Below are 21,556 nucleotides of genomic sequence, written 5' to 3'. Positions count from 1 at the left end.
CAGTTTAAAATTGGAAAGATTAATTGAGATGATGAAAAATCAGGTTTACAGTTGCAGGTTTACATCTGAATAACACAGCTGCGGTTCATGAAGTTCATTCTCTATTCTTGGGAAAACAATCTCACCTCAAGGTCCATGTGGTAGCTGTTGTTGGGTTTTCAATCATATTACATAATCTCCATCAGCAGATGGAGTTTTGTTGTGAGGAAGTAGGCGTTCAATTTTCATTTGTTCTGTTCAAAGTTCAAGAGAAAACAATCTCACCACAAGAAGGTTCGTTTAGAAACTCACAAACTCTCGATCTACGGATAACAATCATGTAATATGATCGAGAGTTCAGGAACAGTTATTAAACAAACTTGGTGGTGTTGCTATTTGAAAAAATTAAGATATACACAACCTCCTAAATCCTGAAATGGAATGTAGTGTATAAGTAGAAGTATATTTGCTTATACCTGTAGTTTTTATACAATCCTTAACTTAATTTTTATCATGTTTTTTATACCATGTAGACATATACAAATGGTTCAAATGTGGATTATAAACTTTAAGTCTTGTGCTTGTGCCAAACAGTTTCTTCTCCTCTCTTCTAGCTTTGTCTTCCTCCAGCTGTACCACTCTCCTTTCTTTGGGAACGAAGCCAACAAGCCGCTGCTGCTCCCCAAAACCCAGGTTAGTCGCCCTGTGTGGCCTATTTGAAGTCTGCTTCAGTGCATCACACACACAGTGTTGTTCAGAGTGTGTCTACTCTGTGGCAGGTGATTGACCGCGCTGTGAAGGTTCTTGACCAGATGCCTCCTTATGACACCCATAAGATCGGAGTGGTATTCGTCGGAGCTGGTCAGGTGAGAACACACAAACTTCAATCTGAACCGCGTATATATATATATATATATATATATATATATATATATATATATAGATATAGATATAGATATAATCAAATATATATATTGCTGTCCAAAAATTCACTGACTTTCCGCCTTCATCTTCTGCCTTCTCTCTAGGTTAACAATGAGGTTGCCATCCTGTCAAACGAGTACGGTTCAAACCGCTACGCCGCCTTCCTGACGGGCCTCGGCAAATTAATCCATCTGAAAGACTGTGACCCAGACCAGATCTTCCTTGGAGGGCTGGACCAGTACGGAGATGACGGAGAGTTCACCTACTGCTGGCATGACGACATCATGCAGGGTGAGTGAGCGAGGGAACTTTTGTGATATTTATGGTAGTTTTATTTTATTAGAATTTATGGCATTAATGAAATTGTGTCTGCGCAGCTATCTTCCATATAGCCACACTGATGCCGAACAGGGAGAGCGACAAGGGCTGCTGCAACAAAAAGCGCCACATCGGCAATGATTTCGTCATGGTTGTGTACAATGACTCTGGAGAGGAGTATAAACTGGGCACCATAAAGGTACACGCACACACACATGTGTAAGAATCTGAAACCTGCTGTGTATGTTCTGTGGTTCAACTCTAATCTCTTTTCTTTTGTCCTCTATTAGGGTCAGTTTAACTTTGTAGAAGTGATTATAAAACCACTGGATTATGAATGTAACCTCGTCACCCTACAGTGCCGCAAAGGTGAGATGATCAAAGTTTGTTCTGTTCTTTTTTTTTTTAAACTGCTATCAGGGTTTTGTTTGACTTTCATTCCTTCTTGTGCTCTTTCTTTTTAGACCTTGAAGGGTTAGTAGACACAACTGTGGCAAAAATCGTTTCAGACCGCAACCTTCCACTCTTGGTCAGACAGATGGCTCTGCATGCAAATGTAAGTCTTCTGCTTATGTCTCCCTCTCACACCTAGTCACACGCATACGCTCTCTTACACATACACACACTTCTTCTTTGTCTCTTCCCAGATGGCCTCTTTGGTGCATCAGTACAGAGCCAACCCCTCTGATGCATACGCCTCCAAGTGGCTCGCAAGATTACGACACATTAAGAGGATCAGGACCAGGGTGAGAAAAACAACTTTTACTCAATATTTTCAATAGTTTCACATAAATTTCAGTTATATATATATATATATGCCATCTGTCTGCTCAGGCTCAGGAAGACATACAGTCTCGCTCGACTCCCGGCATCTCACTGACCCAAGGACACACTCAGCAGAACAAGTCGTTTCAGCAGAGCGCTCCTGCATCGAACCCAGAAGCCTCCGGGCAAAGGAAAAGACTTGTATCAACAGTGGATGACTTCACTGATTTTGTTTGATTACATTTCTGAATCCTGGCAGAAACACACACACACACACACACACACACACACACACACACACACACACACACACACACACACACACACACACACACACACACACACACACACACACACACAAACACACACACAAACACAACCACAGACATGCACACACCTGCCTTAGAACCGAGGTGAATTTAGTTTCACCTCTATGTGTGGAAGAATTCAGGATGACGTTCATACACTGATTTTGACTTAAACCGATCGGGACTTTGTAATGGAAAACTTACAAGCTTAATGGATCATATTAAAGGCTTATTTTGTGAAGTATTGATCTGTGAACACAGTATATTCTGCATATTTTTCGAAAAATTTGAAATGCTGACACATTGCACTTATAATATATAAGTATATTATTATAAAATCTAATCAAGATGTTCAAGTGCATAAAAAATGACCATGAAGGAAATTGGATTTGTGCTCTTTCTTGTTCCCTGAAAAAAATGCAACCCCTTATCATTGTTGTCTATGAATTGAATAATAGTCGGCCGTGTGAACTGCATAAACCTGTAACACAAGGTAAGAGAATAATTATTTTAGTACTGTGGTGTTAATGTTTGACACCGAAACCATTTCGTTATGCGCAGTTCAGCTGTCAAACTCTTTATTCGACTTTGTCAAGTGCAAAAGCATGAGAAGTGCTACAACTGCAAAATACACATAAGAGATACAAAAAAAAAAAAAAAAGGAGCATAGACAAATATTTTCAATGACAAATCCATAACACCGTTTTAAAACTTAATGCACCATACAACACGAAGAGACAGCTGGGAGACATGAAGGTGGGCTTTGGCACTATTCTGTTTCTCACTGCGCACACACACACAGCAGGAATATGAAGGCCAGTGGAGGCGTTAACTGTTCGGTTTCCTGTGGTTTCTGGTTGGACCCCAACATATTATGTAAAATACATCAATAGCTTTGGCTGTAGTGCTTCAGTTAGACTGGAGGAATGTTAAAAAAAAAAAAAAATTAAAAAAAAAAATGTGGGGTTTGCAACGCCAGTGCTTGACCTATGCATGTGCCGCTGCAGCACATAAACAATACTGATCCTGATAAGCAAAAATATATACACCATAAAGCACCAATATATACAGAAATGTACACACACACATGAAGCTGGGTCTTTGTCATTCCTTTTACGTGAGGTCCTGAAACTTGTGACATCTTACTTAATTTACTGGGCAGGAAATAGGTAAATGAAGGTCAAGTTCCAAAAGAAAATCATATAGGGTGTTGACGTTTTGCTCTTTTGCTGTATGATGTGTAACAGTTGGATGTGATTGGAAGAGGGAGAAAGTACTGCAACGTTGGTCCTCTTTCATATCATGTCATTAAAAAAAGGGCCAAAACTTGCTGTAGAAACCTCCCAGTTTTTGGCTGCGAGAGGAAAGAAGCTGAAGTCCAAAACAGGCCGGGAGTCGACGATTGAACCACAAAATACATCATTTCTTTAGATGATTGAAAACACCTATTTAGCCCCCAGTTTTGGTTGTCTTACCAGGTTTTGAGAAAGAGGTGGGTTCCCTGAGATCTGCCCACTGCACACAGGAAGTACGCATGTTGATCAATATAACCAATAAAAAAAAAAAAACACTATTAAGAGCAGACAAGAGTACAAGACACAACTGCTAGCTACTGCTTCAATACCTTGGTAATACTTACTAGGATGTTTCTATAATGTAGCTGTTTAAAAAACAAAAAACAAAAAGGAAATGAAAACTTGACACACAAGAGTTAAATATGGCATTGGATATCAGCTCCGTTAGGAAATAAAGTGCTAAGTACAAAACGAATTAGTTAATTACTTGGCATGGTAAAACTCAAGATGCATAAATGATGTGAAAGCTTTGGCAACGTTTATAGTTACGATACAGTATGAGTGAAGCTTTCTCTATTGGTTTTGATACCAAGCTTATTACTTCAGAAGACATGATGCCACACCTCATTAAAAAAAACAAAAAAAAAACAATCTACATCAGAAACAAAAGTGCTTTAAAATCACAACCATATTGAACACAACAATAAAAAAAAAACATTAAGAATAGGTAATAAGACTGGGAGTCATTATAGCTTTATAATGGGTGAACTTGTGTAAATGTTCAGTCGTGTATACGTGAAGACGAATCCTATTTCCTCTCATCTCATCTTCTTTATTCCTTCTTTCAAACACTTCTACACTATTTTTTTTTCTCCTGCGCTACTACCACCTGCTACTCCTCCTCCTTCTCGCTTGTCTGCCTTCTCTCTCTATCTTCGCCACTGTCCTCATCTCTCCAAACTGGTCGACTATGGAGAGCACGGTTATATCTGCACCCTGAAGAACTGGCTGCTGGGATCCCTACAGCCTTGTTTGTGTATGTGTGTGTGTGTGTGTGTGTGTGTGTGTGTGTGTGTGTGTGTGTGTGTGATTGCGTCTGCTTCAGTTAGTTTTCCCTCGTTCCCTCTGTGGGCTCAAATGTACGACACATCACCATTAGCGCGTCTGTGCCTACAGTGTTACTTCTATGCGTGTGAATACCTGCATGTGCGTATATCTATGTGTGCCTGCATGCAAATTTGGGTTCGTAAAACATGACTTTTTTTCTTTCTTTTTTTTCTTTTTCAAACAGGCCACAAGTACCCATGGTGACCGCAAAAAAAAAAAACACATTTCATATAAAAATATGTAGACAGACAACATAACTGAGAAATCAACATGTTTTTTTTTCTGAGATACACAAAAGACTGATTTCAGTTCGTTAGTCCTTGGGTGAGCACGCTCCTGTGCTCCTGTCGGTGACCAACCATGTGACCTCCAGGGTCACATGGGATCAGGGGTCAGTTTTGGTCCAGGGAAATAAGGTATAGGAGTATTTCTTGGTTTCAATGTTGACCTTTACCCAGCTATCTGAGCCGACTAACGGAGCTCAGTTAGCATCTGGTGACCTGCACCTTGTTTGTGAGAGAAATGAAATGGGATTTGGACGGAGCACTGCCTATAAGACCGCAAAGTCTTATTTTATTGCTTTCTGTTCTTTTTGTAGTGTCTGATATTTCTTGCTTCCTTCATGTGCGTTGTCCTATTACTTTCCCATCCACTATTTTCTTTCCTTTCCCTGGGTTTAGAGAGGGGCGCCTGGGGACAAAACCTGCTGCCCCTGTCCTCCTCTCGTCCTTAACCCAACGTTCACTCTCACATTCTTTTGCTCCACCTTTCACTTCTGCTTGTCCGTCTCTCCAGAGTCCTGCCCCCTCAGGGTTTTGGGTGCCCTGGCCCGTGTCTGTCTAAGTTGGGGTGTACCTTGTTTTTCAGGGGTGGGGGTTTGCGTTTTCTCTTGCGTGTTGGAATGGTGGTGGTGTGAGCTGGGTGGTTGAACAGGCTGGAGGCGGGTAGGGTCTCTCTCTCCGTTGGGGGATCCCAGTCCCTGCTAATGGGCGTAGGGGCGGGGGTAGATGGCGAGGAGAGGGTAGGTGCAGGGGTACATGGAGGCGCAGTGGTTGTTTTGGGTGGTTGGACGTGGGCAGGGAGAGTGCTGGTTGATGAGACGGGGAGAGAAGAAGAGTCGGAGGCAGATTTATCCGTGACTGGTGCACTGACTGAAGACTTGGCTGAGGATTGAGGAGCAGGGGTTTGTGTAGAGGCAGAGGCCGGTCTGGGCTTTAAAAAGGGAACAGGTGTGGCTACAGGAGTCTTTTTGGGATTGGCAACAGTGTTCCCGCAGTCCTTTGGAAGTTCACTTTTATCCGTCTTTTTGCCCTTCTTGCTCCCTTTGTGCTTTTCTTTGCCACTCTTTCGTTCTCTCCATCCAGAGTCCTTCTCCTCCCCCTTTCCCCTCTGTCCTGCCTCGCTCCTCCCTCCCTGACCACCCCCTCTCTCTCTTCCTCTGCGCCTCCTTTTCCTCTGGGCTCGCTCCAGTCTACACTCGATGTGGTACAGATCCTCTGTTGCCATGGTGACACGGTCAAGCTGTTGCAGCAGGGCGTCCAGGGTGGGGAGCAGCCTCCTCAGGGAGGCTTCAGTCTCTGCTCTCTCTCTCCAGCTGGTACCTCCCACCACCACCCCTGGACCGAGACCCAACCCCAGGCCCAGCCCGAGCCCCAGGCCTATCCCTGGAGCTTCAGTCAGGCTGCAGGGGCTGGAGGAGGCCGGGCGCCACGAGGCCTCGGAGCCGGCATCCACGCTGTCTGGTGTGGGAGGGGAGTCGGGACCATCCAGCGGAGGCAAGCACAGGGACTTACAGTCACTGGTGGAGGATGAACGGGATGGTGGCAGCTCCATGCCTTCAAAACGCACCTTGTGACGAAACTAAGAGGAAAAAAAAGAGGGAAGTTTTGGGGAAAACATGAAAATGAATGTATATCTTTGCAAATTAGATTCCTCAGGCTACTAATACATTTTTCTTTTCCTCACCCTCATCTTTGTGAAAGAATTTGATGAGATAAATCTAAAAAATGTAATAAAATCTTCATAAAAATAATGTGTTTTTTCCTGCTGAGGCCCTAGAAGTTACAGGAATAACAACAGTCATAACAGCTATAGATATGAAACAGGAAAGGGCTCATCCTGTACCTCCTTGGCCCTGCTGAGTCCCATCCACATTTTGAGTCGTCTGAGGAACAGCTCGACCATCTCGTAGTCTTGGAGATCCACGGCTGGACGATAGAGCTCCGCTCGTGCGCGCCGGTAGTTCCTAAGCAACACAGAGGTGACCAACCATAGCAGCACCAACCGAAGTATGGCGAAGCTGGCGTGGAACATCAGTGAGGAGACGGTGCCAGAGGGGCCGGTAATAGTCCAGCCAGGTCGCCATGACAGCAGGCCACGTCCACCGGCGCCCAACAGAGACAGACAGGCGGAACTCACGCTGCCGTAGCCGTCGAATACAGAGTGAAAGAGCTGGAGTGAAGGAGACAGAGGAGAAACTGTGAAAACCATAATTATAAGATGCAATCAAATGTTAATGAATATATTTAATCTTATTTTTAGGCGCAACAGCAGTAAAAGTAAGCTTCTGTGCAATCAAGATCAAGAGCTCTGTGACAACGGACCGAAGTGAGTCTGACGGTTTCAATAACTCAGAAATATAATAAGACACTTAAATATGCTCTTCATTGTGTGAAATGAAAACTGATTGAAAATGAACCGTGGAGAGTGGAGAGAGTAATCAGGCATTTCAGACTAACTGGAGTCGAGATACAGAATATACAGTGTATGTGACTATGAATATGAAGGCCATACATATAACTGTTTGTGCAGCTGGATAAGAACTTCTAAAATCTGGATTTCCTTCAAAATGTTCTCAGTGTCAAAAAATTCAGTTCAGTTTTAGTTATAAAACTTAAATAGCCACAAGATGCTCTGTTAGCTAATCTGAGACCATCACATTTAACAGACACATAAAGCTGTAATAATTAAGAGATATTAAATTGATATATTTGAGGGCATGTCATGATGAAACATTTACTCCAACAGACATGTGTTGTTCTCTTCTTAGAGCTGCTGGTGAAGACTTTCAGCTGAATTTTGGAAAGTTAAGTTTGGAAACAGGTCTGTTGCAGATGTGACTGATGGATCAGTGCCACCTTTCAAAAAACAAGATGTACTCTGTCCTGCTTAAATTAGCTGTGACTCATGACCAAAAGTAAGGCAATCTATAAAAAAAAAAAAAAAGTTTGGGAATGAAGAAGAAGAAAAAACTCAAGAGTGACACATCAGTAGTTTTTTAGCTCTTGTTGAAAAAAAAGTGTTTTGCTTGTTATGTGTAAATGTTTTTCTTACTTTTTCCTTCTGTGAATAATAGTTCATGTAACATCATTATTCTTCCATTTTGGCAGGGTTGTCTCAAAAAGAGAGATCATGATCTCAGGGGAATATGCAGATTAAATAAAGGTCAAATAAAAGTAAAAAATAAACATTGTGTTATGTACACAGCTGAGTCTTCTGGCTCTTCTATATTTAATTTTTTAAACAGTTCTGTCAAATATTGAGTGCAGTAAATGTCATGTTGTTATCTTTCAGCAAAGCCGTTTGGCAGCACAGTGGAGAGAGCGAGGCGGCTGTTACAGTTGCTCTGACAATACAAATGAAGTTGTGTTACGTAGTGCTAAACTGTGCTAAAGTGAATGTTTATTGGAGATTATGTAAAGAAAAGCTGACTATAAGCATGACATAACTGTGCATGAAAGGCAAACATGTGGGTGGGCAGGTTTTTGTGAAGGTTATGTACTTGTACGTAATGTATTATGTACAGGTTTAAATTATGTTTGGTCTGTTTATGTGTGTGGAACAGAAAGAAAAGATGTCTGACCAGGTGTCCTGTGTGTGAATAAGCCAGCACCAACAGCAGTAATGCCAGAGCGACACCCAGCAGCTCCCAGACTGAGCGCCGCAGAGCTCTGCCAAACACGGCCCACTCTCTGAGAAACCGCAGCTGGTGAGACGCCTGCGTGATCAGACAGAGACAACAAAAGAACATTTATTTTCTCTTTGTATTCAAGGAAAACTTATGGCGTATTGCAACTTTGGCCTTGTTTTCATAGTTTTGGCCGTCACTTTTATGATAAAACTGTGCTCATTACATCACATTTATTCAGCACATGCTAAATATTTCCCACACCTACACATGCTGAGCCACAGCCACCCCAATTTGTTAAGTTCTGGGAGTGTGATAACATTGTTACAACAAGGTCAGACAATCAGACAGGTTGTAAACAAGCAAGCAGCTTGGCCAGATAATCTAAACCACTTTATTTGGAGTTTAAACTGATAGCAGAAGCACCTGAAATATTTTTCTTTAGATCAAAGTGGAGCCAGAATGTCAGTCTTAAAAAGGACAGGGCTGCCCTGCATTGAGGACATCTATCGGAAAAGATGTTTGTGGAGGGCGAAGGGCATCATCAAAGTGATTTCACACCCAATCCATGAACCGCTTTCTCCACTACCATCAGGGAGGCAATGTAGAAGCCTCTGCTCCCGCAGCAGCAGACTAAGGAACAGCTTTTTTTCCTGCTGCTATTTCTTTTCTGAACTAAAATAAACCCTAACACACAATAACTTTATAAGCATATATCTGTGTATCTATATCTCTTTATATCTTGTAAGCTGCTCATAGGAAATTATATCCTGCACATCAGCACTTTATGCCTAAATCTGCACTTCTGGTCAGATGTCAACTACATGCACTACTTCTACTTGTTCAATGACAATAAAGTCAAATCTAATCTAATCTAATTTCTTATTATGGCCAAATCTAATGAAAAGACCAAATCCAGCAATAAGTTAGTGCTTCTATCAATATTTTGGAACTTCCCTGCCCTGTTTGTTACACTCTGTCCTCATGGTTCCTATTGAAGATGCACTTGTTGGGGACTATTTTCAACTGGATTACCGGCAGCAGGACCGAGTATTTGGAATCAGATCAAAATAAACTAATGTATGTGTGTTCGTAGTGATGAAGGACCATGTCACATGTTTAATATTGTTTGATTTACAGCAAAGAGGAATAATCTATAATAAGACTTTGACTACACAGACGATATTTAATAGTAAGATCAATTCATTATTGGTTTTGGTCTTTTTATGGGATTTATTGACAATAGGAAAACAAAATCTCATCACACTTATCCTATAAACTATGATGAATGTCTGTATTGGAGGGTTTGAGTAATCATTTCACTGTTCACCTTTAATAAATTTGGCTAAACTGGCCCCGTCAGACTTCTTTTAGCAATGTCACTGCGTTTCCAAATCTCAGAAATTAACTTGATGAGTAAAATGGTTTTAGTAACAAATTAACTGATGATAAAACAAATGAAAGTTGTAATAAATCTTTAATATGACAATAATTTAGCTTAACTCTTACCTTGAGCACCAGTATGAACAACAGCATGGCAGACATGACTGTGTACAATTGACTTTGTTTGGCCAGCGGGTAGAAATCTGTGAACGCGTTGCGCGGGTGCTTCAGGTACGACGCCCACTGCTGTTTGGCCATTATGCAGCGGCTCAGGTGCAGCCCGCACACAGATGCTGCCAGAGCAAGTTTACAGATACCCAGGAGCCTCCAGGCTGACAGCAGGTACACATAACCCTCTCTGAGGAAGCCCAAGATCCCCCGCACCAGGAAATACAACACCAGGGCAAGAAGGACAATCTGGAAAACAGGGAAGCATACAACGTTAAAACGTTAATCGAAATGTATGACGAAATGATAAAGATCAGGTAAAGATCAGTGATATGGGATTAATACTGGCAATTTTGTAAAGTCTGGAATATTAGTTCATTATCAGCCTTGTTCTAAGGGTTACCATGAGAAGGAGCTGCAAGTCCAGGCCTGTGATTGGCCACAGAGTGATGACAAGAAGGTCAAGGCTGGACTGAGCACTCTCAGAAACTGGGAACTTGAAGAGGAAGGAGAAGACAGCCAGGAGGTTGGTGTTGATGTTGTAGAGCGAGAACTCCACAAATACTGCATGGGTCCTATGAACACACACACACACACACACACATACAGAAAAACACACTTAATGGTTTATGATAAGATCAAGAGTCAGGATATTTCTCTTTTTCACTTCCTGTTTTGGCTGCCTCTGTGTTTTGGAATTGAGATATTATTTCTCTTCACAGGAAGTTTTATTTATTCATATGAGAGATAAAACGCACCTCTTTTTGCTCCCTAACACCAAATGTGGTATTAGCTGGATTAAAAGTTTGTTTATGTCATCAGTTATCATTCTCAGAACAAAATGCTGAAAGTGAGCCAACGTATTCAGTGCATTATTTACTGCATTGTTTTCTAGTTTTTTACGTTTGATGTAGTATAAATTTTCATGTGCAAGTTTTTAATGATAGCACACTGAGAGGCAAACTGCACTTCAGGGACAATAAAACTCCACTCCAGATTTATAAAGCCATGAGTACACATGGTTCTGTTTTGTTCCAATCATTGTGGAATTGTGGACACATGCACATAGAGCCGGATTTTCACTCCCTTACATCTGGCCCCTGGACTATGGAACAACCTGGCCAGTGAGATCAGTGAGCAAACTCCTCTTTTACAGCATCAAAAATAAACTTACATATAACTGTTTGATTGAGTGTATTGCCTTGGCCGGTGTATTTATTATCTAGGATTTCAGTATTTTTTTATTTTGCTGTAACTCAGACTTAAAAACACTCTTTTTTTTCTACTGTTTCCAGCCCTGTCCTTTCCCCTTTACTACCTGTAGTTGAGCCAGTGCAGCTGCTGCAGCTGCTGTAAAGAGGACGAAGCCTCCTCCAGGCTTCTGTTCAGCTGAACGACCACGTCTCTGCTGTTATTCGAGTTCACCTGACCCAAACGCCACGCCCTGGAAAGATGAGTGGGATTTGAGAAATAGAGGAGAAAAAAAAAAAGAACATGACACATAAACAAAGATCAGATGTTAAACAGACATTGATATTTGACCTAGAAGGTACGTAACGCCTGCCTTGTCACACCCAGATTTTCGACACTGTCCTTACCAGTTTGCATTGGTGACGCCGAAAGCTGTGAAATTCTCAGAGTCTTTAGTTGGAGATGTAACCCAGCCCTGTCCCCGAATACTGTCTCCTGACCTGGAACCACCTGCGACTGAAAAAAGCAGTTTTATTAATATCTAATTAAACATTAAATTGCTTGATTTGAATCAGTCCAGAAGGGTTGCTGGAGTCCCTGTGATGCTTAATATTTTATCAAATTCACTCGATACTATTGAATGACAGAAGACCCGAAGGAAAAACTCTCCACAAGATATATTTTTCATGTGTACAGACTCAGTGAGTTAGAGAGTCAGATCAATGGAGCCCCAATTTACTCAGAGATTTAACTCCAAACAAGTTCATCACAAAATAAGATGACCAGTCTCACCCTGTGTGTCACGGATTTGTCGGAGCCTAAGCGTGCCGAGTAACACGCTTCCTGTGTCTCTTAAGAGGGCGGAGTCATCCAGTAGGCGTGGTAACAAGGACTCGTTCAGCCACATCAGAACGTCATCTCGGCTAAAAGACAAAGAGGAGGATTTGAAGAAGTATACATGGTGTGTTTGTCATATTTAAACATCATAGTGTCATAATCAACACATACTGCTGTCATACTAAAGAACAGATTAGTGTGTTTGACAGCAGTGTGTGTTGATTCAACATTGTGACAACTCTATAATCTATAAATAACTACAGGATGTTTGTGTGTACACAGGATGACTGTACAGAGGACTAAAAGACACTATGGATCTGCTCTGTTTAAAATAAACATGATTTATGGACACAGTTACGGCTTTGCTGGAGCCAATTTTTTCTGCACTTGTTCTCTTTCGGTCTGAATAAGGTAACACAGGTCAAGTCTCAGGAGCACATGAGAGAAAAACTAGAGCTCAGTCATGGGAGCAGCCTCGGAAATCATTTTTTTAATGACTTCACATACTATTAAGTGCCAAGAATTATTCAGCACCAGTGGACAAGCAGAAGGTCATCCTTGAAAATGGGATTCTATTCTTAGCAAACTAGTTAAAAAATGGTCTTCGTTAGTATTTTTTATTAAAATTATTTACATTTTTTCCTCTGAAGCACCACATTTTCAGATAAGGTCAAGATGAGAACCTGTGTGTGTGTGTGTGTGTGTGTGTGTGTGTGTGTACCTGCTGATGTTGTGGTACTCAGGTGTGTGCAGTGCTCGTTGCAGCTGCGTGCGCAGTCTCAGGCTGTGTGTGTCTTTAGTTGAGTCAGAATAGTTGAGAAGTAAAACCACCAACAGGAAAAACATGTAAACCAGGAAATTCTGAAAATGAGAGCCAAAAATTATGTTATCAAACAAAACACAGTGAAGATAGAAAGATTCTCACTGTTTTTTGTTTTTTCCTCTCTGTCTTTCTCGCTCACCTTCAGCATGGTGTGCAGCATGTGGACCTTGCGGGCCTGGTGCCGGGCCTGGGACAGAGCGAAGCCCTGCGGAGGTCTCACCCTGGGGACCCGCTGGACCACTCTCTCTACCCGGGGAAACTCCACTAGCACATCCTGGTCCTCTGGACGCAGGCGACGCACACACACCGCATAGTAAACTGCCTCACACAACACCTGAGGGGCGAAGGGAGCGTTAGAGCTGTTCAGCTCAGGAGGCCGTTGAATTCAATAAACCCAAAGAGGAATGAGTGATTCATGACTGATCAGCTGAAGTAAAAACAGGAAAACCTCAACTGAGATACAAAGTAATGGGAATTAAATCAAAATGATTTTGGGGTGTGTACTTTACATGTACAACATTCCAGTGCTTCAGGAACAATGGCCTGATTGTCAGCCAGTCAGTGCATTATGAATTCATCTGAAGCGTTTTAAATTCACAATGTTTCAAGTGTTTTTTTGGCTACTTTGGAGCAGCGCCACAAACTGTACACAACATTGACATATTATCATCTTATAAAGATGTTGTGGTGAATGTTAATGTTGCCTATTCACACATCCAGCAGACACAGAGCAACAGCGGCTTCTGTCCATCGAACGAATATAAGTCAAATATTCACTCTCCTGTTAGCTCTGCTTTGGTCTCCACCAGCTCCTAAGGGAAATATCTGACTGTTTAGCTGCTAAATGCTAACTGTGTCTGTTTGCTGTTTGGTGCTGGGCAGGTAGTGTAAAATGGGTTTATCAGAGCTGTTTTGCTGAAGAACAAGATGAGAGCTGTGAGAGTGAACCAAAACAGTAAAGTTGGAGGCTGGAAAACCAAAACAATGAGCTAAAAGATGCTAAAACACTGTAGCACTGAGGGGAACTGCATAGCTGGGTGATAAATCTTGCAATATCTTTCAAATAACAGTAATCATTTGATTCATTATTAATATAAAAATATTGATTAGTACTGTATAAGGTTTTCACTTGACAGCAACTTGATGTGAATTTATAAAAGAGTGTGTATGTGTGTGGTATACCAGCATCTATGAACATAAAGGTGTTTGTGTCCTACCTTGATTGGCTCCAACAGCAGGCAAGAGCACAGGAAGCTGGCGAAACAGGAGATGAGCCACATCATGGCCACACTTTGATTGAACCCATGGCCTGCAAAAATTGAAATACTATTCGCCAGAGCAATCCCTGCCCAGCTTCCCCACAGGGCCGCACGTCCACACCAGGGAGGGAACCGTCTGGGACGGCACACGTCCGTCACAACTGGAGAGGGGAGAGGAGAGGTCAGGGGAGTGGAAAACATACTTTGTAAAAGGAAATACTGAAAAAGAAAAGTGAAGGTGCCAGAGATAAAAAAAAAAAGATCAGAAAAGAAAAAGTAAGACATAAAAAAAGAGACTACTGGGAATATATACATTTTTTATCCCCAGTATTAACTATTTAAAAGCAAGGAATTTGCATTTTAATGACCTTGTGTAATAGATATGTCTTTGAAGATTACTTCACTTTTCACAAGGGAAATAAGTTCTAAGAAACTTTTCAATTCTTCACCCACAAGAACTCCAAAGTCAGCTCAAACAATAAAGTTACTGACAAAACATTCAAGTTTCCCAAAGAACAATAAATTATGTTGTAAGTACTTCAGACCCAGTGTGAAGACAAGCGTCTTTTTTTTTCTTCTTTTTTATCCTTTTCTTGACAACAAAGAAACAACACGCAACAAATTGTTTCGCTTATTAAACATTCAGGCGGCAGAAAGAAATCACGATGCATACGCTCTGTTTTCTCATCAAAACCGGACTATAATGAGCTAAACACTCAGCCGCCAGAGCAGTAATAATCATCAAACTTTGCTCTTTGCTTAATGAGAGTTGTAAGTCGTACACAAAAAAAACGTTGTGGGTAATTTATGTATCCTGTGTCACTAAACTGACAGAAAAGCCAAGCAGGCTGAATAACAGCAGAGCAATTTGCAGATATTGATCTATAAGGCAAAGAACTCTCAGATGCCCTCTTATGTCCAATTTGGAGATCTTTTACGATGACTTTGCTGTTAGTGCTATTTAAGCTATTTTTTTTGTATAAAATAAGCCTTACTTAGAGAAGCAGGGACACTAACACAAAGAAAAAATAGACTTCTTTGCCATTTTCTACTAAGATATCTTGTCCACTGAGAAGACAACCAACTCTGATACACACAAGCGCTGGGAGGTAATTTGTTTGATGCCTCTACACACTCACACACACACACACACACACCTGTATTTGAGGTGAAAGCAGTTTTTGGTGGGTCTCTTCTGACAGATTCTAGAGGAAGAGGCTCATTCAGCTTCTGGAGGAGAATCACTTCTGTCTTATCTCCAAAAATGCTTGACCTGACACACAGGAAAAAGAAAATAAAAATTAAACTTGAGCAGAAATTGCCATGTAATGGCTGGTGAATCCTCTGCACAATCATAAAAGTACAATGAAAATGAATCAAATATTAGTTCCTTGTTCAACTTACAGGTCAGCCATCTCGCTTTCATCTGCCTGAGGAAAGAAGTTCTGTCCATCTGTCAGGATGTGTTTGATCAGATCCTCGTCTGTGTGTAAAAAAACAGCTCGACTTCAGTGAAGACTTCAGTAGACAGTGTATTAATATAGTATGACTGCACAGTCAAATACGTGGATGTCCTCATTCTGTAAACTGGATGTTTGTCTGTGTTTAACAGCCTCTTCGTGCTTTGTTTACCTGAGGAAGTGAAATATTTGTTACGTTGTTCAGTCCCCTCCTCCTCGTCAGGGTTAAAGGTCATATCGACGCCGAGGTGCCTGCTCCCCTGACCCCTCTTCAGCCTGGGCAGTCCTGCTCCATGCCCCGCCCCTCCCACCACAGACACATCACTCAACAGCTCCGGCCAATCCCTGTCCTCCGTCTCCTCCTCTGCCATGTCCCAGCTTTCCACGCTGAAATACACAGTGAGAGGTGTTTATTAGCAAGACTTCAGCAAATTATTCAATTACTCAAATTGTCTTTTTAGTTTCTTCTCTGTCTCCCTTAAAGAAAACAAGTTTCTCACAGAACAAAAATTATGTAGCGCTATGACTGGACTCAATACTGAGACAATCATGGTTTCTAAATTTATTATTGTTTTGTGGCAAGACAGAAATCACATTCAAGAGAAGCCAATATGAAGATGAAAAATACTTTTTTTTAATCTTCTCAGTCTCTTTATCGTCACTATTCTTTAATCTAATCCGTCTACTTCCACTTTTCTCTTTATTATTGTATGCTCTTTATTCTTCTATTCTATCTTATCCTCATTTCATCTGGCTATTATACTTGGCATTTGGCTTCCAATAAGTAAAATTATGCATTATCTAAAACACCCTCATGGCAACAGAGCAACTCACCTTTTGGTTGATGGAGTGGGCAAATCTACATTGGTTTCTTCTGAATTGGTCTGAGAAACAGAGAGGAATGGATGGATGCAAAGATAGACAGATGATAGATGGAGAGAGAGAGAGAGAGACATATACTAATGACCTCACCAGGGAAAACGATACATTTTTCCTTGCCTGACTGCAATGTTCCTCTACTTTCTAAAATAATCACTGGGCCAAAACATCAGATTCATTTAAATTTCATATTGATTCCATGATAAGTTAAAAAATACATTAAGGCATCTGAACTTTAACCATATCAGGGATGATTCAGTTTAAACATATCAATCGTGATTCAATTTAAAACTCCAGTCTTCTCCTGTGAGACTCTACCTCGCCATTAAAAAACAGGAAGGAACTTCCAGCCATGGAGTTGTCCAGGAAGTCATCAATCTCCACTGACTCCTGGTCCACTTGTGGTGGCACCTGCTCCACAGACACACACTAATGTTCACACACACACACACACACACACACACACACACACACACACACACACACACACACACACACACACACACACACACAGAAAATATTCAGCTGTTTGGCCTATGGAAGTGACTGAAACCTTGATCATGTTTTAGTTCGAGGCATGTTTGCGTTACCTTGCTGCGGCTCATTCTGAAGAGCGTGAAGACGAGCAGGTAGAGAGGGTAGACGATCAGACAGGTCACCACGCCTGCTGCTATCGTCTCTCCATTTAATGAAGACAACCTTGCCACGGCCCGCGGGCTGCAACACAGGATGGCATTGAAGTGTTAGGAACAGATGACCAGAAGTTGCAATGTGGACATTCGCAGATAAGATGGAAAAACTCATAAACACACACATTCCCTTACCTGTATCTTTTATCCACCACAATGCTGTACCACAATGTGTTTGCTAACAGAAAGAGCTGCAGTAACACAGCGCAGCATGTGGCTCTCTGCAGGCGGGTGAAGGGGCTGCGGGGGGGCCTCTCCCACAGCGACAACCACAGGTGACTCTCGCATAGCGCCCTCTGAAGCTCACACCGCAGGAGGCGGGGAAACTGACGAAGAGCAGCCTCCTCTGAAGGAAAAGGGAAGAAATGCAGTAAAGTGAACAAACAAGAATCATCTGTCAGTGGATGTCAAATATCATTTGGATGTTTGTTTCTTACCTGAAGCCTCCACCTCAATCTCTACCCGTCCGTCAGTTCTCTCATTATCTACTGACAGCCACTCCTCAGCCAGGAAGTAGTAGCTGCTTCCTGTCTGCAAGTCTTTGACCAACACGTACTGTAGCAGCCATGCTGGGGACAGACCTGAGGGAGGGGCAGCAAATGATGGTTACATTAGTTTTCTCCAAATTGAAGTGAGTTAAACTCTTTGTGATCACAGGCCTCTGTTGTGTGTGCGCATGTGTCTTTACCCTTGTTGTCATGCCAAATTCGGATTTTCCACACACTTCCCAGGCTGGTATCTGTAGCAATATGGAAGATGTCAAGAGCGTTGCGTGTGAAGGCTCCCCTGCTGTCGAGATGGCGGTGTCCGCTGCGGCTCTCGCGTCCATACAAATTGATTCCTACATGAGCCGTAGTGCCTGCAGAGGTAGAGGAACTCATTATATCAACAGTTACCATACATTTTGAACTCTTCACAAACCATTTTGATAAGTCACCCCCTTACTAACATAGTTTTTGGTATTTACATAATTAAGTTATTGGCACAAATAAAAAAAATAACACTTTATGACACTTTTATAACAAAAGATTGTGCACTTCCTTTGCAGACTAGATACAAATGCCATTAGACAGGTTCTCTTTTATGAACTCTCTTTCTCTTTCTAGTTTGTCGCATTTACTATTCTTATTTAAAGATTTTAAAATGATTATTCTATGCAAGATAATTATCCTACATGTATTGATTTCCAATTCTATGTCAATTCTATGTTCTATCTCAGGCTTGATTGTTTCATTCAGTCTTTTCTATTCAGCTTTTAAACAGGGTCTTATATTCAGGCCAATACTGTACTGTATACTGTATAATTAATATAGCACTGTAAAAACCTATTGAGCTATTAATCCATTAATAGTGAACCTATCTCACCTGCCCCTCGGCTCCAGCCAGTCTTGACCTGAACCTCGTACTTGAAGAGTCCGTCTCGGCCGCAGAGTGGAACCACACCGGCCCGGCGCAAATCTAGCTGGTCCAACTTGTGCAAGATGGCTGCTGCAACAACATAGCTTAGCAAGCCCAGCACACACACCAACATGACGACCAGGCTTGGTGGACCGGAACGCTCCTGAAGGAGAAGAGGGATAGTTAATGTATGTGTTTATCTGGTGCATGAGCACAAAAAGTCAATGATTTGTTTGTGTGTGTGATTCTTACTGGCACTTTAAAGCTGACTGTATTGGTCGGTACGAAAAGGCCTGCAGCGAAGGCTGTGAGGTGCTTGGTGCGGCAAAAGGCTCTGCTAGCGTTGGTTTCTGCCAGGGGCACCATGCCATCTGTTCGCCACTGCTTTTCGTTCTCATTGAAGTACTGACACAGTGAGGCAAACACCCCGACCTCTAGTTTAACACCCACAGGCCGAGAGGTGGGCCCGCAGGATGTGCTCACGTTGATATAGTGGTCCAGTGTGGTGTTGTACTTCCTGTGTAACACAGGAGAGACTGTTTGTTGTAGTCCTACTATATAGACAATTATATCCAAAATAAATTTATTGGTGACATGGGAGCTTTAACTCAGGACCTCAGTTTTAGCGACAGACTTATTTCTATAAAGCTCTGCTGCCAGATGATGCAAACAACAATGTCTACTTCTGAGCTAACTTTGTGACATGTTTAGTATACATCATGTTACATGCCAAAGGATGAACGAGGACTCTTACTCTGGAGACAGAAAGAAGGTGTATTTCTTGTGGTCAAGATCTTGCCCCCTGGTCATACTGAGTGTGATATGTTTTTTGTCTGTCTGGTTGAACTCATTAGGTTGTTCATGGGAATGAAGGTAGGCTATGATGTATGGCTCCTCATCCTCCTCTTCCCTTTTATCCCTCTCTCTGGCATCTGGAGAAAGAAAGAAAAAAAAAGACTAAGTGAAAAATGAGGCCACCATTTATCAAAGCATTTTGTAGGCCTGTGCTTTGTCGCTAAATGTCCAACCCAGGCAGGTATGTAATCCCTAAAGTGCAATCTGTTTTACCTCTTTGTATCCATCATGTTAATGCATCTATAGATAATATGTAATCTCCCTTTTTGGCCCATGTAAAAGCTACATGTTGGCAAACCCATTCAACATTCACACTGCAACTCTCTCATGCTGCAATTAAATGCTGGACAGATTCATAATTATATGTAATTTCTGGAAATATAATAACATTAGATTTAATTATAAAGAGAACTGGGGTGCCAAAACAACACAGAATGGTTCTTTACTGATCCCAGAGAGAAAATTAACAAATGATGACTTTACAAACAATGACAATGAGAATAATAAAAATGTAAAGGCTACAAGAGGTCCACCTCTTTTGTAATGCCCTCCAACACAACACTACCATAAATTATCCCCTCAAAACACCGTCCTAACAGTTTTAACACAATTTGAACATCGTATGCCTAATCAATTAATGTTTTTTTGTTGAATACAGTATTTGATCTGCTGTTCCTGTTAATATGTCCACCTTAAGTATGTGCAGTGTGCATATGATGGCTGCCTTTTTAACATCATAACCAGGGACAACATGAAAATTAGCATTCTAAGCTAGCTTTGGCTCTTTTTTTAGGATTGTTCCAGACCAGTCAAATAAACTAACAAAACAAATGAATGAGAGAGCTCACCGTCCAAAGAGGTGAAGTTGAGCTGCACAAACAGCCCTGCGTGTTCGTTGGTGTTTCCTGTGCTGACTGTGACAATGACAGAGTCACAGTGGCTGATGTTCACTGCTGCAGCTGTGGGGACGCCACCGGCACCAGAACCCTCGGCACCCGCTTCTCCACTGCTGCCATTGTTAATGGAAACAGTGATGGCTAGACTATCGTCCAGTCCGGAGATCGGTATCTGGGTGCCATTTTCAGTGCGGAACTCCATGGATGCCACCTCGGTAGAGATGGTGTAGTTGGCCACATAGTTGAAAGGGAAGGGGTTGGACTCCACCTGGGGAGAAAAAGTAAGAGGGAGAGAAAATCATAAGAGGAGGTGTAGTGTGGGGAAAATGAGATCTGGTAGAAATAGAGGGTAAAATGGAAAAAGTCTAAAAGACAGGAACAATTCAAACAGTTATTCAAGTTATTTCTGTGAGTGTGTGCTCATGAGTGACTCTGGCACCGACAGCTCTCATGCTGCCAAACTCTTTGACAGCAATCTAAAGAAAAAGTTCAAGAGGAGAATTTTGTACTCAACTGAGTAGCGTCTGTCATGTTTTCTGATGTTACCTGAAAGAGTATCTGCATGATACTGTTTCCTGCAGCAGCTCTGTGAAGACTTTTGTTGAAAGCTCGAGGGATGGAGAATCGCTGGCATTCTGGAAATATAGAAGAGGAGAGGAGAGGAGAGATATATATGTCTGTAATGTGCAACTTTACATTGTGAGGTGATGAAAGTTACCACCTACAGAAACGTAACTTCATCAGCTCATATGACACTAAATACACAGGCCAACCTGGACTGTTGTTGCCATCGTAGCAAAGCAGACTCTGGGGGTCTGCCAGTTTTCCCGTGGCGGCGATCTCAGTTCCTCTCAGCACAAGTGGCTCCTCGTTGAGCACGCGGGCGTGCATGAGGATCAGCATGAGGACCAAGGACAGGCTGTAAGCCTTGGCTGCCATTCGCAGAGGGTGTGGTTCCAAGGAGGAGGGAGAGGGGTCTAACAGGATACCTCCTTGTTCTTCACCAGAGGGGGAAAATGGGGAGGTCGAGGAGGGTGAGGTGGAATCCACGTAGGGAGGCTGGGGGTAAGATTGGGAGGCTGACTGGCTGACCCGATGGATCAGATCACCTGGAG

General features: G+C 42.1%; 2 protein-coding genes across 7 annotated transcripts in view; one reads left to right on the top strand and one right to left on the bottom strand.

Moving 5' to 3' along the window:
- tsc2 (TSC complex subunit 2) overlaps positions 1-2,677 on the top strand; it is a 30,654-nt gene extending 27,977 nt beyond the window's left edge. For all 5 annotated transcript variants that reach the window (XM_044346069.1, XM_044346070.1, XM_044346072.1 and 2 more), the window contains 8 exons: positions 594-672; positions 759-845; positions 1,008-1,194; positions 1,281-1,420; positions 1,512-1,590; positions 1,686-1,777; positions 1,869-1,967; positions 2,056-2,677. In XM_044346069.1, coding sequence (XP_044202004.1) covers positions 594-672; positions 759-845; positions 1,008-1,194; positions 1,281-1,420; positions 1,512-1,590; positions 1,686-1,777; positions 1,869-1,967; positions 2,056-2,223 — 931 coding nt within the window. In that variant the 3' untranslated portion in view covers positions 2,224-2,677. The remainder of the gene's footprint in view (positions 1-593; positions 673-758; positions 846-1,007; positions 1,195-1,280; positions 1,421-1,511; positions 1,591-1,685; positions 1,778-1,868; positions 1,968-2,055) is intronic.
- A 163-nt stretch (positions 2,678-2,840) lies between these two features.
- The window catches only part of pkd1a (polycystic kidney disease 1a), a 68,426-nt gene continuing 49,710 nt past the window's right edge, over positions 2,841-21,556 (bottom strand). The window contains exons 31-56 of one of the 2 annotated variants that reach the window (XM_044346065.1): positions 21,215-21,550; positions 20,988-21,076; positions 20,394-20,709; positions 19,445-19,622; positions 18,943-19,207; positions 18,658-18,853; positions 17,981-18,151; positions 17,730-17,873; positions 17,428-17,638; positions 17,194-17,320; positions 16,922-17,032; positions 16,559-16,608; positions 15,897-16,111; positions 15,669-15,747; positions 15,422-15,537; positions 14,223-14,425; positions 13,145-13,339; positions 12,904-13,043; positions 12,138-12,268; positions 11,753-11,861; positions 11,473-11,598; positions 10,558-10,729; positions 10,113-10,403; positions 8,559-8,693; positions 6,821-7,147; positions 2,841-6,556 (exon numbers count right to left, since the gene is read on the bottom strand). In XM_044346065.1, the coding sequence (XP_044202000.1) occupies positions 5,504-6,556; positions 6,821-7,147; positions 8,559-8,693; positions 10,113-10,403; positions 10,558-10,729; positions 11,473-11,598; positions 11,753-11,861; positions 12,138-12,268; positions 12,904-13,043; positions 13,145-13,339; positions 14,223-14,425; positions 15,422-15,537; positions 15,669-15,747; positions 15,897-16,111; positions 16,559-16,608; positions 16,922-17,032; positions 17,194-17,320; positions 17,428-17,638; positions 17,730-17,873; positions 17,981-18,151; positions 18,658-18,853; positions 18,943-19,207; positions 19,445-19,622; positions 20,394-20,709; positions 20,988-21,076; positions 21,215-21,550 (5,486 nt within the window). In that variant the 3' untranslated portion in view covers positions 2,841-5,503. The remainder of the gene's footprint in view (positions 6,557-6,820; positions 7,148-8,558; positions 8,694-10,112; positions 10,404-10,557; positions 10,730-11,472; positions 11,599-11,752; positions 11,862-12,137; positions 12,269-12,903; positions 13,044-13,144; positions 13,340-14,222; positions 14,426-15,421; positions 15,538-15,668; positions 15,748-15,896; positions 16,112-16,558; positions 16,609-16,921; positions 17,033-17,193; positions 17,321-17,427; positions 17,639-17,729; positions 17,874-17,980; positions 18,152-18,657; positions 18,854-18,942; positions 19,208-19,444; positions 19,623-20,393; positions 20,710-20,987; positions 21,077-21,214; positions 21,551-21,556) is intronic. The other variant, XM_044346067.1, reaches the window with a different exon arrangement.

Source organism: Thunnus albacares, chromosome 3, assembly GCF_914725855.1.
Source record: "Thunnus albacares chromosome 3, fThuAlb1.1, whole genome shotgun sequence".
Classification (NCBI taxonomy): domain Eukaryota; kingdom Metazoa; phylum Chordata; class Actinopteri; order Scombriformes; family Scombridae; genus Thunnus; species Thunnus albacares.
The sequence above is the reverse complement of the archived record's forward strand: the minus strand, read 5'-3'. Positions and strand labels throughout refer to the sequence as shown.